Below are 16,738 nucleotides of genomic sequence, written 5' to 3' on the forward strand. Positions count from 1 at the left end.
GGATGTGGGAGGAGCTCTGTGGCGGTTGAAGATACCCTTAGGATAAGGAAAAGTGGTAATCTAGTCATGTGCATTTTAATATGTCTGCAGAAAGAATGTGCCTCAGATGGATAGTAATCTCCAGAAAGTTAGCAAAATGTGAGGGTGAGGGTGTTGGGGATGTAGCTCATGTGAGGGTGTTGTCCAGCATGCATGATGAACTGACACTTTAAAAAAGTAGAGGGAGCCCAAGAGAAGGAATTTGGTATTGGATATTAATTGTCTGTCAGTGATCATATATATTTTACCTCCTTTTTAAAAATTCTTAATAAGGGGTAGTTTTTAGTTTTCATTTTACTTTAAAAAGTTGTATACAAATTCATTTTTAGTAGAAAGGATTCAGGTAAAAAAGCAGTACGAAGAGCAACATGTGCAGGCCCTACATTATGCCCAGCTCTTGTTTCCTCTTCAGGAGGATGACTTTAGCACTTGTGCATTCATTGTTTTCGAGGTCTTTCTGTGGATTTTAAAATTATACATGTACAAATACATTTTTACTTGTAGTATGGGATAATATAGCACAAATTGTTTTGTGACTGATCTTTTTTACTTGAGTATGTCTTGAAAATATTAGCTCATAATGTGTCTGTCTTTTTTAATGGCTGCATAACATTCTGTATTTAGCCAGGAACAAGTTAGGTTGTTTCTGGTTGTTTGCATTTATAGACTTGGATGCAAGGAAGCAACCCTATACATGCATACATATGCTGATGTTTATGTAGAATAAAGTTCTAGAAGAGAAATAGGTAGGTTAAAGGCCTTTTACTTTAACTTTTGATCTCTATTGTTAAATGGCCAACATTTGAGCTATTATATACTCTAGCATTTTCCTGATTAATCTAATGGGTGAAAAGATCTTTATGGACCATTCTACCCCTGACTTTAATTTCTTTGTTGGATGATTTAAATCAGAGGCCCTCGATCCCTGGGCCACAGACCAGTACTGGTCTATGGCCTATTAGGAAGTGGGCCACACAACAGGAGGTGAATGGCAAGGCAGGGAAGCAGGGCTTCTTCTATGTTTACAGCCATTGGTCTTCACCTCCATCACTGCCTGAGCTCTGTCCCATGAAATCAGCTGTGGTGTTAGATTCTCACAGGAGGGCAAACCTTGCTGTAAACTGCACATTAGAGCGATTCTTTGAGTCATCTGAACCCTCCCCCTTCCCCCAGGTGTTTAGAAAGTGTCTTCCGTGAAACCAGTCCCTGGTGCCAGAATTTTAGGTTAGGTCCTGGTGATTTCAACAACTTTATAAATCTTGAGTTTCTGTGATACAGTTTACCTACAAAATTGTGAGACTAGGAAAGGGTTTTTGTTGTGTATTACTAGCCAGATTTTAGTTCTCTGGCCTTGATGGATGTGTTGTGATAGACAGGAATTTTGAGAATAGGGGTCACATGATAAAGAGGCTGGTGCTGCCCTCTGTAAATGGGTTTGAAATGAAAAAACTCCATCAGAAGAATCTAAATAGATCTATATTGGTCCTTCATCAACTGTGTTAGTCAGCTTCCTGTCACTGCAACAAAGTACCTGAAAAAAATCAGCTTAAAAGGAAAAATGGTTTATTTTGGCTTATGGTGTCTGAGGTTTCAGTGAGTAGTTGTTAGGCCCTATGGCTTTGGGCCTATGGTAAGGCAGAACATCATGGCTGGAGCAAAGCTATCATCTCTGGTGGCCAAGAAATAGAGAAAGGTTCAGGGTTTTCAGTTTGCTTTCAAAGGCATACCTCCAGTGACCTTCCGCAGGACCCACCTCTATAGGTTCTACCACTCCCAATAATGCAAAGACCAGGCCTTCCCCACATGTTTTTGGGGAACATTTGAGATCCAAACCACAATGCCCCCTATGGTTTTAAGATAACACCCTTAAAATACTGGTTAGAATTTTAAAATCTTTTTTATTTTTTTAACTTACTGCCATGTGGTTAAACCTATATTATGAAAAAAAAAATCTCTTTTTAAAAACATACATGTATCTGTGTTCCACCTGCTCTCCTAGGACTTTCAGGTGGCAAACCAGGCCCAGAAAAAGCATATATAAGAAGGAAATTGACTCAGGTTGTCAACATTTGTTAGCATCAATCTATATAGAGCCACTTAATGTAGCTTGTATACTAAAAGTTATTTTAATACCAAATACATGTTAATGCCAGTTGGTACAGTATAATTATACATGCATGTGGGAGAGTGAAGGAGTAATTACAGGATCATTCTAGGGGAATCCTTAGGGAACAGAGGGATTTTGAGGGCAAAGTGGGGAGAGGAACCTGAATGATGCTATATGAATGTGGGCATAGTTTAGGAGGTTCCACAGAGTAAGCACTTCTCAGAAATCAGTGTAGAATTCAGCTTTTCTGTGTAATGAAAAGCAACATTTCACTTTTTAAAAAATATATTTATATTATCTAAAAGAACCTTAACTCCAAAAAATATGGGTATTTAGTCTTCACTAACTGATCTTCTTCTGATTTAGAGCCCTAGAGTCATAGAACGTCAGACTAGAATTGTAGAGCTTTTCTTCTCTCAGTGTGAGAGAGTAACTGAGAGCTGGGGAGATTGTGACTTTCCCAAGGATGTCAGCAAGTGAGAGCGAAGTTAGCACCGGTATCGAGTCCAGAGATGTTACACGCACAGAGTACAAGTACATGCATTTATTTCTGCTGCTCTTTTTACACACAGCATGCTGGCTACTGCTCACGTTAGTTTTGATCTTTTTTGCAACACCAGTTTCAGCAAAAGGTGAAATGTTTTCTTTAATATCCATTGGTATATATAATGTAATCTTTTTCGGTATTTGAGAATTTTACTATTCTGAATTTTTCTATCTTGCCTAAATTCAGTGATCCATAGAGTCATATTTTAAAATCAACATTTATTAAAGCAAATGTCTTACCTCCTAATTCAACGTATTGAATTAAACTAATTTATTGTTGTAAACCTTATAAAACTCTTAATGTAGTTAGAGAAATGATAGGCATTCACTTAGTTTCAGAGTACCCACAAATCTGGGCTTGAAGTTGTATAAAGATGGGATAAATAATTTGAATTAAAGTTTCCATAGACTGCCTTTAGAAGATGTCATTGTTCATAGTTTATAGTCATCCAATAGGATATATACATGTAACTCACTGCTTATTGTGCCTTTAGAACCTTATGCCCAGAATAGCAGCCAAACTTGATGTTTCCCCGATTTCCGACATCATTGAGATCAAGTCACCTGACACATTTGTGAGAACTATTTATGCAGGTGAGTTCCCAAGGAAAATTATTAATCAGTATTAAATTTTAGTAAAAAGTATAAATAAATCTTGGAGTTAGGATTTTAAGCAGCCATACAGTTGCTTTAAATGGACCATCTTAAGGTTTCTGAGAAAAATCTTACTCTAGAACCGCCACTGTACCATGTTATGTCACTCAGCACAGCATTTTCCTTCCTGTCTGTCACTTAAGTTTGTGGAGAGTTTTTGAGTAGTCAATAAGCATTTTTTTTTCCTTTTTAAATAGTGTTTTCCATCTTTGCATCTCCTTTTCCCTTGCTGTGTCATTAAGAAACTCATTTCTGTGTCTCTTTGGTGGATTGATCTTTTGTTGAACACACTGGTCCAGTGGGGTTGGAGAAATCATTGAATTCTGTTCTTTCTTATTAAAGTTACGTGATTCAGAGGAGAGATACTTGGTCATAGTTTAGGTCACTTTTAATGGGATTGCTAATTTCTAAGAAATATGTCACATCCTTTTACAATCTTGGCACATCTAAATTTGCTCTTTATGCCTTTCCAGGTTTTCCCGGATATCCTCCTTCAGTGTATATGGTAGCTCCATCCTCATTAGGTCATCACAACTCTCAGTCTTAGATTACTGATTGTATTGTGTTTTAGAGGAGCGAGATTTGTGGGAAGGGTGTGCTTAGTTTGGCTGTCTGTTCCTGTTTCTTACTTCCAGGTGTGTCAGACGTGTCCTGTTTATAAGCCATCTAGAGTTGTACTAATGCCCATGAACATATTTCTTTACTGTCAGGGTCTTCTTTTCTTTCTGTGCAATAGGGTAGAAAACAACTGATCCATAGTTGTTTCTTGTCTTTGTGAAGTAAATTCTGAGCCTGAAAGGAATATGTGTGTTGTTGCCTTTCGCAATTGCTTTCTAAAAGACAAATTGTGTATTTCAGGAAATGCTTTGTGTACAGTGAAGTGTGATGAGAAAGTAAAGGTGTTTTCTGTCCGAGGAACATCTTTTGAAGCTGCAGCAACAAGTGGAGGTAGTGCCAGTTCAGAAAATGGTGAGTGTTCATTGGAGCTTTGTTTGTTTGTTTTTCTGGTACTGGGGCTCGAACTCAGGACCTTGCACTTTCGAGGCAGGTGGTAGCACTGCTGAACTAAATCCCTGGCTCCATTTTGATTGCTTGGTTTTCTTTCTTATTTTTTTAAGTTCACAGATTTTATTAGAATAGGAGATAGCCTAAGGTTAAATTTCTAATGTAGAGTATTAGAAATACAATAAAAATGATGTTCCCAAGGTTATTAAAGTTACCAAGTTATTCCCAAGGTTATGCAAAAATAAATAATAATTATAATTTATGTCTTCACAATATCTTTTAAGAAAAATAGCTTGAGATAAAATTCACATATCCTACCATTCACCAATTTAAAGTATCCAATCCAGTGGTTCTTAGAATGCTCACAGCACTGTGTAACCATCACTAAAATTTATTTTAGAACATTTTCATCACCCCAAACAGAAACTGTAACCATTAGTAGTCATTTACCATCTCTCCATCTTTCTGTCATCAGTTGTCCCTCCCTCAGCCACTGGTGATTAACTTAGCTACATTCTGTCCCTATATGTCTGCCTATTCTGGACATTAAGGAATACCTCTCCTTTTTAACTACAGTCATATATCCTGCTAGTGTCTTTCTCTCCCCTCTAACCACCTTAGCTTCTGATAACCACCATTTTACTTTCTGCTTCTGTGATAGCAACTGTTTTAGATTCCATATAGAACTGAGATCATATTATAGGATTATCAAGATTGTCACAATTACAGAATTTGTCCTTTAAGTGGTTGGACAGTATTCAGTTATCTGTGCCATATTTCCTTTAGCCATTCATTCATAATGATCATCTTGGTTGATTCTGTATCTTCATTATTATAAATAGTGCTATAGTGAAAGTGAGAATGCAGGTATATCTCTTCAACATGCTGATTTAATTTCCTTTGGATATACACCTATTGATAGGATTGTGGGATCATATGGTAGTTTTGTTTTTGGTTTTGTTTTTTTTAGGAACTATTATACTGCACCATAATGCTATACTAATTTACATTTCTGTCAGCAGTGTGTAAAGGTTCATGTTTCTTCACATCCTCACCAACAATTGTTATCTTTTTCTTTTAGATAATGGCTATTTTAATAGGAGTGAGGTGATGTGTCCTTGTGATTTTGATTTGCATTTTCCTGATGGTTCAAATTAGTATCTTTGAGACTGGGATAGTTGCTCTGGTCATTTAGAAAGATAGAGAAAGGATCCATTAAGATTCATCTGTCTTAGTGATGCTAAGACTTGGTACTCTTATCAGTATTTTCTATTGTAATACTTGAGTGACTCAATAGAAGAACATAATAATAATAAGTATATAGAAGGAATTGCATTTTAACACATATAACAGCTTATTTGAACTTTGTAGAAATAAGATTTTTCTGGTTTTTTTTTTTGGTACCAGGAATTGAACTCAGGACCTTGCATTTGCGAGGCAGGTGGTGACACCACTAAGTTAAATCCCAGCCCAGATTTTTCTGGTTTTTACAGATTAACTCAGAGCATTAAATGGCTTCTTAAAAGTTAAATGACTAATGAGGCAAAGGCTGAAATCTTGCCCACTGAAGTCTGCCATAATAAAAAATGAAATTAGAAGCACAGAAAATTCATATTAATTAATAACTTGAATTTCATGGCATTAGACTTTGTGTTTCTCATAAAGTAACTGTCATATTAGAACTTGATATCATAGTCATTGTTTTATTCTGTGTGTCACATATGCAGCACCAAGTTCTTCACCAGTGGGAATATCAGAGTGGCTTGACCAGAAGTTAACGAAAAGTGATCGGCCAGAGCTGACTGGTGCCAAAGTGGTCGTATCTGGTGGTAAGTCAAATGTTAATTTTTTAAAAAATGACATAAATTTTACAGTACTGTGATTTTTTTGTTTGTTTGTTTGGGTATTTTAAAGGCACATGGACTTCTTTTCAAATGTAAAAAGTTGGTAAGTTGCAAATGTTATTCCCATTTCAACTAATTAGGAAAAGGAAATTAAAAACAATTAGTACCCAGTTGGGCTTTCTGTTGTACATCTAAGTCATTGGCACCAGGGGGAGTATGGTACAAATCTTGTCTTTAATTTTGCCACTTGGTATCTTTTCTTATTAATAGCCTTCTGTATTATTCTGAAGAGTGTGATTGGTTCCGAATCAGGGAAAGCTGACTGGAACCTCAGGGCCATTTTCTCTATAATATCCCCTATTTCATTCCACTTTCAAGGACTTCCAGGGTTGTACTGTAGAGGTATCTGTATAACACTGAAAATTTCTTCTAATTTGACACCAAAGCTGTTAGTATTATAGAAGACTTGTTTTTTAATGTGGTATGCTCCTTCTTTTTTTAAGAAAAGGCTTTTTTATAGCCTGATGGTTGACTTTTTGAAAAATAAGCACTGGCATGATTTTAAATTATCAAATCAACCATCAAGAAATAATCTTCCAACAGACTTCTATGTATTTGACTTGTTTATTCACTTATTTTTCATTGAGTATCTGTTCCATGACAATTTTATTGCAAAGTCCTGGAGAAAGAAAAATGAAAAGGCAGATTGTTCTTGATCTTAAGTTTAAAGTCTATCAGGGTGACTTCTACTCAAGTACTTCATTCAGTCATTCAGAGGATATTTATTTGGTATCTGCTATGTATAGAGTTTTGCTAAACATTACAGATATAATAGCAATATTTTAGATAGATATGGATCCTACAATAAGTTTTCATTCTAGTGGAAAAAACTGATAGTAAAGATTACACTATTGCTTGACTAGTTAATTGCTATAGTGTTGAATGCTTCATAGGAGAAGTGTAGGAGTATCAGTAGAATTCAGAAAAGGTTTTATAGAGGAGTCATGGTTAACATGGCAGTTGTATAATATGAAACTTCCTTCAGATTTACACAATAGCATATTTATAGAATGGAATGTATGCTTGCTTTTTACGTCTTTTTTTTTTTTAAATAAGGTCGTGGTTTGAAGAGTGGAGAGAATTTTAAGTTGTTGTATGACTTGGCAGATCAACTACATGCTGCAGGTAAAGATACTTTCTTAGGGGAGACATGTTCTTTTGTCATTGGAAATATTTTTTCTTTATTATTTCATTTATGCATAAGTCATTTAAAGGTGCACTTTTTTCTTTCTGTGGTTTTCAGTTTTCTTCTTGAAAATAATTTTTCTTAGGCCTTCAAATAAATGATACAGGGTTTACTGAGGAGAGAGTGTCATGTGAAGATAGCCTAAATAGATTATAATACAGGTTTCTTCTTTGATAAAGCAGGCAGAAGCCAAATTTGGCATGGTGGCACACTCTGTGGTTTCAGTAATTGGGAATGGTGAGGTGGGAAGATACCTTGAGTTTATGAGTTTGGGCCCAGCCTGGGCAACATACTGAGACCCTAATTAAAAAAAAAAAAAAAAAAAGGATTCAGCGCAATTTAAAACCTGAAATTAGTGGGTATTAATAGAAGGTGTTTTCTTGAAAAATATACCGGTACTTAGTATTTAGAGTTCTCGGTGACAGGAATTTTTAAAGTTCTTTATAAAAACTGTACTATATTCATATCTTTGTGCTTATTAATGAATGTCTTATCAGCTGAATCATAGAGCCTGAAAAACAATGGTTATTTTCCTCCTTAGTTGGTGCATCCCGAGCAGCTGTTGATGCTGGCTTCGTTCCCAATGATATGCAGGTTGGTCAGACAGGAAAAATCGTAGCACCAGTAAGTATTGCAATAAAATATGCCATGCACAATTCTGTGGGGATAAGCACTATATGTGTTTGTGAACAATAATCACAGTGATTTATGTCTTACTTAATGTTCCTAAGCACTTGGCCATTACCATAGTGAATATGTCCTTGTCACAAGGTCTCTGTATTTCTTGGTCTCAAGAAAAGGCTTAGCAGTTCTTAAACCCAGAATTATTTTTCAAAAATTTTTAAGGAACAGATTATTTCATTACTCTGTGTGTGTGTGTGTGTGTGTTTGTGTGTAACCCGGGGCTTTGAGTTTGCTAGGTAAATGCTCCACTATTGAGCTACTTTCTTAGTTTTTATTTTCTTATTAGGTTGATTTTGTAAATTCACATTGATAACATTTATTTGCCAAAAAGCCTTTAGAGTACAAGACCAGTAAGACCAGAGAACTTGTTTTAATGAGCACAGAAGTTGGCAGTTGGGGGCTGTGAGTAATAATTTTAGTCTTTTTTTCTTTTTAAAGAAGGAAGGTTTATTTAACTCATAGTCTATAGAGGTTTCATTTCATAGTTGACTGGCTCCAAGGCAGAATGGCATGGCAAAGGGGTATTGCAGAGGAAGAACAGTTCATGGTGGGCACAAGGTGGCAAAGCAGTAAAGTAGCAAGCAGCATGCTGCTTACCATTAGGGGTGGGTAGCACGCATACCCAGAGTGGGGCACCCTTAATCCTAGTATCACACCATGAATCAGTCCCAGCAGCATCATATCCTTGATCCTAGCATCACATACCCTGGATCCAGTCACCTCCAAAAAGCCCCACCTATGACTGAATGAGGTTTGGGGGAGGGGGCGTCTAGATAGAAGCCATAAAACATGCCATTGTCGTGATACAGATTGTATTTGATGTAATTTGTTATTTTAACACCATTTACCTGAATTTTCAGTTGTTAAAAATAATTATCTATTGCTATATCATTTCAATAGGAGAATTTTAGGTTTATATCTTCCTGAAGACCTACTTTCTTTCTGCCTTTTGGCTAGCAGCCTGAATTTCAGAAAGTTCTGATTCATACAGATAAGTGATACTAGAATATTCTTCAGTTAAAGATTTCGAAAACTTAGAAAAGTAGAAAATTTTGGTTTCAGAGTTGAATCACCAACAACTTGGAATTACTGTTCACATTTCTTAGATAGTCTTAAGTTTGTACTGAACGTTATTTTTAGCCAGTTTAAACCTGTATTGCATGAGGAAAATACATTTTTAATGTAATTCAAAACAAAATATTTTTATTTCAAAATGAGATGTCATGTATATTAAAAAATCATATCTTTATCTTATTCTTTGATATATGCACTCAAAATTTCAAAATAGCCACAGATTTTAAGGCTTGTCTTTGATGTTTGTTTTGAAGTATCTGTTTGAGTCTTTTGCCCTTTTAAAATGGCTTATTTTTGTATTTTTCTTTCTAGGAGTTATTTATATAATTTGAATACAAATTCTTTTTCAAATATTTACTGTGAGTATTTCTTCATGTGTTAGGGCTTCCCTAATTCACTTTCTTTTGATGAACAGAACTTCCAATTTTGATAGTCTCATGAAGCAGTTTTTCTTCTTTTGCTTAATACCTCTAGTGTTTCTTAGCTTATTTGTAGTCAGATAGGATCTCAAAACTTAATGTAGGCTCTAAAACTCTTCATAAATTGAGTCAAAACACCATGTGATATGACCTGCTTGCTTGCCATGCCACACGTCCCACCAGGAGAGTGGATTTATTGAGCAGATGAGCTAGAGCTTTCTATGGCATTTAATTACATGTGGCACACACATATTTCTTGTGGAAATCATGTTTTACGTGAATAGGCATCTTCAGGCCTGGTTTTATAAAAGGTGTACCTTCTAAATAAAAAATACTTTTGCAAAAAACTCAGAAATACACACTGAGGTGACAGACAAAACTTTCACTGATGGAAAGAGAGCATTTACAGTCATCAAATAGACTAGCAGAGTGGCAGGGAGTGAATGACTGGTGGCATCCTTTTTTGTGTGGGAAATAAATTTCTTACAGTCAGCTTTATTCAACATTACTCTTATGAATAGAGAGAGCTACTGAATTTCTTTGTAAGGAAAGTAAATATATTAAATGCTTTGAAGACTTTAACATAAATCATATGACTCTCCAGAGATTCTGATTTATTAACTCAGGGTTAAACATAGATATGTATATATTTGTGCATGCACATGTGTGTGTATGTGTTTAAGGCTCTAAAAATGTTCTTTTGGAAACACTCAGTTTTATAGAAAACTGGCAAGTACAGAATAAAAAATTTTGTTTTTTATGGACCATTTTTGAGAATAAGTTGCTGAGTTGATGCCCTGTCATCTCCAAATACTGTAAGTCATACAGAACATATTCCTGAATAACCACAGTACAGTTTTTAAAATCAGGACATTAACAGTGATACATAATACAGGTCCTATTCATATTTTTCAGGACTTACTTTGTAAAGTCAGTGGGGCCTCCTATTATCCTATCTATTGATATTACTGTATTAGAAATTAAAACTGAGAAAGCTTTAAATATTTGTTAATTCATTTGAAAACAATAATAAAGCCACTAAATATTTTAATATCTTCTCAAAAATAAATTTAATGACAATAATGGTATTTTAAAATGTCTTTTGGCTGGATATCTGGCTTAATAGGGGGGTACTAGATTCTTATTTCTGCTCTCAGTGTACTCTGTGAATATCATATACTTTGGGTGGATGTTTACATTTTTAAAAATGTATTACAGTAAAAGGCACATTGCCATTAATTCCCTTCAAAACACCTCCACTCAGATCAAACGTACTCATCCTTCTTGCCGCTTTCTGAAGCAGTTCTGGAAGTCTTCATGAGTATCTTTAGTTGTGTTGCTAACAGCAGCCTTGATGTCCTGAATTGATTCAAAATGTTTACTTTTCATGATCATTTTGACTTTGAAGAAAAGCCAGAAGTCCTGTGGTACCAGATCCAGGGAATAAGGTGGATGAGAGCACACTAATGTTTTTATGAGCCTGCCTCTCTATTGGATGGCACTTGGCAGCAGCATTCACCATATTTTTTATCACATCTTGTTAAAAATATTCATGAAAGATAACTTTAAACTGCTTCAGAAAGTGGCAAGAACAGTGGGTAAGTGCATTCTAAGCAAAAGGAAGTATTTTGAGTGGGGTTAATAGCTATTTGTCTTTCACAAATTTTAATTTAATTTAAACATTCACCATATATTTTGATCATACCCTATATATTGGTTTGGAGAGCGTGAAGAAAATCTAGCATTACACAGTTAGATAGTTGGAAAAGAAAGAAATGTTAAACGGTAACCTTTTCAGATAATTGTGTGTATTCCTTATGCTACACCCAAAGTTGACATGCATTAGTTTTCTTACTGTTTATTTTTCAGCGTAGACTCTGAAATCATATCAGTGACCTTTTCAGACTCTGACATTAAACTCTTTTGGTCTGTATTACATTTAGAATGGATGTTTTGCTGTTGTATGACATCAGGCCCTGTTCATTTAGAAAATGATGGTTTACTGAATTATGCAGATCTTTCATCTGTGAACACATTTGTTATTATCAAAAGACCGCATTCATTAGTATCACCACTTAAGTTCTTAGAAGAGTCTTCAGAGCTCATAATCATGGATACAAGATTTTTAGAAATATAATTGTCACTTTTTTTTAAGCTCAAATTTTGACCTTGACAGTACATATATTACTAGTTTCAGTACTAGTTTCAGAATTGATAAATTCACTTTTTTTCAATAAAATATCTTCTAAAATCACAAATGTCTACCAGTTGTTCTTTACAGTAAAAATGGTGTTTCGTCAAAAGTGTCCAGTTGAGGGGCCAAGGATTTAGCTCAGTGGTTTAGTGGCCTGTCTTGCAAGCCCAAGGAACCAAGTTCAATGCCCGGTACCAAAAAAAAAAAAGTGTCCAGTTCAGCCTGAAACTCCAACCGTCATATACTTTCCTTGGGGTCATCACTGTGTTGGTATGAGTGAAAGTGTCTTTTCATGATTTGTCACACAGAATATTAAATATATGAATGCTCAGAAGTCAGGATTGAAGAGAATCAATAATTCTCACTGCTCCATCAAGGACATTCTTAAAGGAAATGGCTTTTTTTTTTTTTAACTGAATATGTGGCTGTAGAGAATACAGTGACATTGAGTGCACTTTGGTGCCCCACCATGATTATTGCTAAGGGAACAACAGTTTTACCCACCATTGTTTTTACACCATCAATTCAGTGTCAGTGCAGTTTTTACAGGATAAACTCCAAGACTCGAGAAGTTATTTAGTGTGTTGAATGTGTCAGTGCCTCTAGAGTTTCTTACCAAGCAATTCATATAAAATAATTTTTCAGGACCAGACTGTTGCTCATTGGTGAAGTACTTGCCTAGTGTGTGAGGCCTTTGGTTAGAACCCCAGCCACTCCCTCTACAATTTCTTAAGTGACTAGTTGGGGTTAATACTAGACAAATTAAAGTAAAGCAGCTAACCCAATTGTGTCTGTAGATTTGTCTGTTAGGCCAAAGTATAATTCTGCAGAAGATACTAACTTAGTGTTCATATTTGCAGCTAAATCTCTTATTCAGTAGCTACCATTGGAATGTGTCAGTGCCATCATTTCCTGCACTGATTTTTCATCTAGCAGGCACTGAACAATGTTGTTCCTAAGTCTTCACCTTTATTAGTAGTTACCTTTATTAATCTTCTCTAGACAATGAAATATAACTTAAGATGCTTTAGTGACCTTTTCTAGTTAGAAAAGTTTAATTGACCTTTTGAACTCATCACATCTATGTTTAAAATAAAATCCAATTTATTTTCCTCTAAATTCTGAATGACTGTTTTTAAAATGACAGTTATTTTTCTTGTTTAGGAAACAATAAGGGAATTACTAACCTATATAAGCCAAGAGAAAGATAACTTTCATCATATTATCACAGTTTTTTTCTAATTTTATACAGTATTTCTTACATTCTTCTTTCCCATTAATTACAGAATTGTTACCAGTTTTATTGTTTTTCAGAATTTTTAAACAGATACTGCAGCTGTCGGCTGAGAAAGTGAGTTGTCTTCAGTATAATGTCAAAATCTAAAATAGTTTTAGAGAAAATTTAAAATATATGAAAGTTTTCAAGAAAACTTCAATGCCACTATCTTATAAGAAAGCAAAGTGTTCTTTTTTTCCTTGCACACATAGAAATCTCTGGCACTTTAAATAATGATTTATTGAACAATGAGATTACAGAAATTACAGCAGTTATAACTAAGAGCACAGACTGCTTTTTTGTACTGAGAACAAACACATGTGCCTGAAATGACCTACCTTACACAAATTTTAGGAAACATAAAAATGTGATTGCAGAATTCTGTTAACCATCAGAGTAGTGAATTCCTAAAAGTCATACAGCCTCTGACAAGCTGTTGCATACATTCATGAGAGAATGGGAGAAAAATGGACAAATGACCTGTAAGTGTTAGGATCAGACTAATTGCCGACTCCCTGGGATCTTGAGGCTCACAGGTATATATAGACCAAATTTTGAGAATCAGTAGGCCTCCCTCCTTTGCATGCAGGACTCTGGCTCTTCAAACCCTACCTGTCTGAGTTGATCAAGGTATTGCAACAGTTGCTATCTGTGTTTTAACCAGGTTTTAGAGTTGTTTTTAGCAGGAGATAAGCCTGTTGCAAGCTATTCCCTCAGGGCTGTTCCCAGGAATCCTGAGGCCCAAAATTGAATGCATTACCTTATGTGTATTCTGACTGCAGAGTTGGGTCATTATCTCCCTGAAGAATATCTTAATTAATGCTACTTAATATTTCATTTGGCTTTTGGCAGCCGTATCTCACAACTGGCAAGAGTCACACTTGTGGACATCCAAAATCTCCTCTACCAGCTACCCCACTTGAATCGCCTGCTGTTAAACCGCACTTTTCCTCATCCAACTCTAATGCTGTATTTCTTTGTTTTTAAAACAGAAACACATCACTTTCATTTATTCTTGTTTAATTTGGGTCTGAAGCCTCTTGACTCATTTAAAGCTTGATTTCTTTTTCCTCATTTTCAGCTTTGTATTAAAAGATCCCATGTTTTCTGTTTTACTATTCTACAATATCTTTGGAAGGAAAACAGCACTTTCTGATGATAAGTAGTAAATTTCCTATTGACAAAATAATAATGTTATTTTTTAAATGTTATTTTACAAAATCAATTATTTGAGAAAATACCTAATGCCCAGGTATGCCTTTAAATGCTTTTTGACATTCATAATAATTTATACATATGAAAGATTATTGAACACGCGTGGAACAGTTCCTGTAAGAATTCAGACCCAGCAGTTGGAAACTAGTGAGTCCATACCTCACTATTACAACAGAGACCTCTTTTTATTTAAAATTTTTTTTATTTGGAAATAATTTCAGACTTAACAAAAAATTGAATTTAAAAATAATACTATATGGGACCAGGAATTTAACTCAGTGGTGCTGCTCCTACCTTGCAAGCGCAAGGTCCTGATTTCCATCTCTGGTACCAAAAAAAAAACCCAATACCAAAACTGTATGTGAATACTATATAGATGTATATATGCATATATATATTACTATATACATTGACTTTTTCCTGAATTGTTTGATAATAACCTTATAGCTCTTTTTGTTTGTTTGTTTGTTTGTTTTTTGAGATAGGGTCTCACTATGTAGTTGAAACTGACCTGGAACTCACTATGTAGCTCAGGCTGGTCTCGAACTCACAGCAATCCTCCTGCCTCATCCTCCCAAGCGCTGGGATTACAGGCGTGCACCACCACGCCCGGCCGACCTTATAGCTCTTTAGCTATAATCTCAAGGTATATTTCTCTTACACAACCCAAGTACAGTTATGTTTTATATCCCAATTTTGTCATTTCATATCAATTCAAAATTTGGAACTCACTATGTAGCTCAGGCTGGTCTCGAACTCACAGCAATCCTCCTGCCTCATCCTCCCAAGTGCTGGTATTACAGGCGTGCACCACCACGCCCGGCCGACCTTATAGCTCTTTAGCTATAATCTCAAGGTATATTTCTCTTACACAACCCAAGTACAGTTATGTTTTATATCCCAATTTTGTCATTTCATATTCCAATTCAAAATTTCCACATTTTAATATTATAATTTTATCCGTTACCCTAATAGTATTCGTTACAGTCATCCTCCTCCACTTTAGGGTGAAGTATTGCATGCAGTTAGCACATCTCCTTAGCCTTTCATCTCTTGATTGTGGTAGGGGTGGTCTTGGTTCTTTACTTACCACAGTCTTAGTCGGGTCATCGCCACCCATGTCTTGTCTGTGGCAGCCAAACTTGGCCTTGAATGGTCTTGAGGAAATTCAGGTGAAAGGTAGACAAAGGTTGAGAAGATACGTTGAAACTGGAAGAAAGATTTTGAATAAAGTTTTGTGTGGTTTGCTAGATGTCGGCTGGAGATTTGGCATTAGGATTTCTAGAAGCTAGTTCATAGTGAGAAATACCAGTGCCTTGATTTACAGTGCCCTAAAGGTAAAAACAAACTAACTTTACATGGAAAGTATTGTTTGACCTAGTATCAAGATCTGAGAGACTTATGTCCTTTGAGTCTTTATAAAGAGGATTATTGATTACATTCTCAACAATGCCTTTACTATAAATAGAACAGTAGCTTCATAGGACTTTTTATAATGTCCCTTCATGTGGGCCAATTGCTTAATACTAAGTATATTTCTGTGAGGGCTGAAATCATTTGATTTTGTGCCTGTTGTTCATGATTATGCTAGGGTAAAGTTGCACATTAACAATTTATAGAACCCTTCAAATGAGATTTTGTGAGGAAGAAGTGGAGTTGAAGTGGGTGGTATGTGTAGAGTACTACTAGTTCAGCTCCCTTTCTCATTTTTCTGAGAGTTTACAGAATAACTAGAGCCTAGAGCACATTGTAAAGGTAAATGTGTTCTGAAATAAATGGTGAATTGTGTATCTTCAGGTGGCTGTCTACATATCTATCTACCTGAATTGAATTTTGATTTTGTCTTCTGTATTTCAAATACATTATTTTAAATTGTCACCCATTAAAAAATCTATTTAGTATAATTTCCTTATTCTCAGAAAGGGCTTTTCCCTTTATTTCACCAGTAAGCTGACTGTATTTGATATAAAAGTAAAAATGATACAAAAGTCCAGCTTATCTACATGTGTCAAAGAAGGACATGATCCTTGTTTAATGCTGGAGTCTCCACTGCCCTCTGGAGCCTATCATTTCCTTTAGGATGGTGCCTCTTGTTCTTCTGGGGCCATTGTTTCCTCCTCTCTTCTAGCCTTGTCCTAGTCTTGAAATGAAGCCCTGTACTTCCCATGCAGCCTCTTTGCATTCCAACTCCCAGTGCTCCCATGTCTTTTGCTAAGCTGTTTGAAAACTACAGTTAGTTCACATTTGCTGTATTCACTTTACTTCCCATGATTTTCGTTAAAAAATTTGTGTATGCAAAACTATGTTGAAATAAAATAGTGAACATCTTTTTACCACGGACTTTAAGAAAGAATATTGCAGGGCTGGGGATTTAGTTCACTTGTTCTACTGCCTGCCTTGCAAGTGCAAGGACCCAAGTTCGATCCCTGGTACTA

At 35.5% G+C, this 16,738-nt stretch overlaps 1 protein-coding gene across 3 annotated transcripts in view; it reads left to right on the forward strand.

Annotated features, from left to right (window-relative positions):
* The window catches only part of Etfa (electron transfer flavoprotein subunit alpha), a 62,135-nt gene that overhangs the window by 20,581 nt on the left and 24,816 nt on the right, over positions 1-16,738 (forward strand). For all 3 annotated transcript variants that reach the window (XM_010626031.3, XM_010626051.3, XM_010626022.3), the window contains exons 5-9: positions 3,187-3,286; positions 4,205-4,315; positions 6,079-6,180; positions 7,312-7,380; positions 7,983-8,065. In XM_010626031.3, coding sequence (XP_010624333.1) covers positions 3,187-3,286; positions 4,205-4,315; positions 6,079-6,180; positions 7,312-7,380; positions 7,983-8,065 — 465 coding nt within the window. The remainder of the gene's footprint in view (positions 1-3,186; positions 3,287-4,204; positions 4,316-6,078; positions 6,181-7,311; positions 7,381-7,982; positions 8,066-16,738) is intronic.

This window comes from Fukomys damarensis, unplaced genomic scaffold (assembly GCF_012274545.1).
Source record: "Fukomys damarensis isolate Sample0158 unplaced genomic scaffold, DMR_v1.0_HiC HiC_scaffold_25, whole genome shotgun sequence".
Classification (NCBI taxonomy): domain Eukaryota; kingdom Metazoa; phylum Chordata; class Mammalia; order Rodentia; family Bathyergidae; genus Fukomys; species Fukomys damarensis.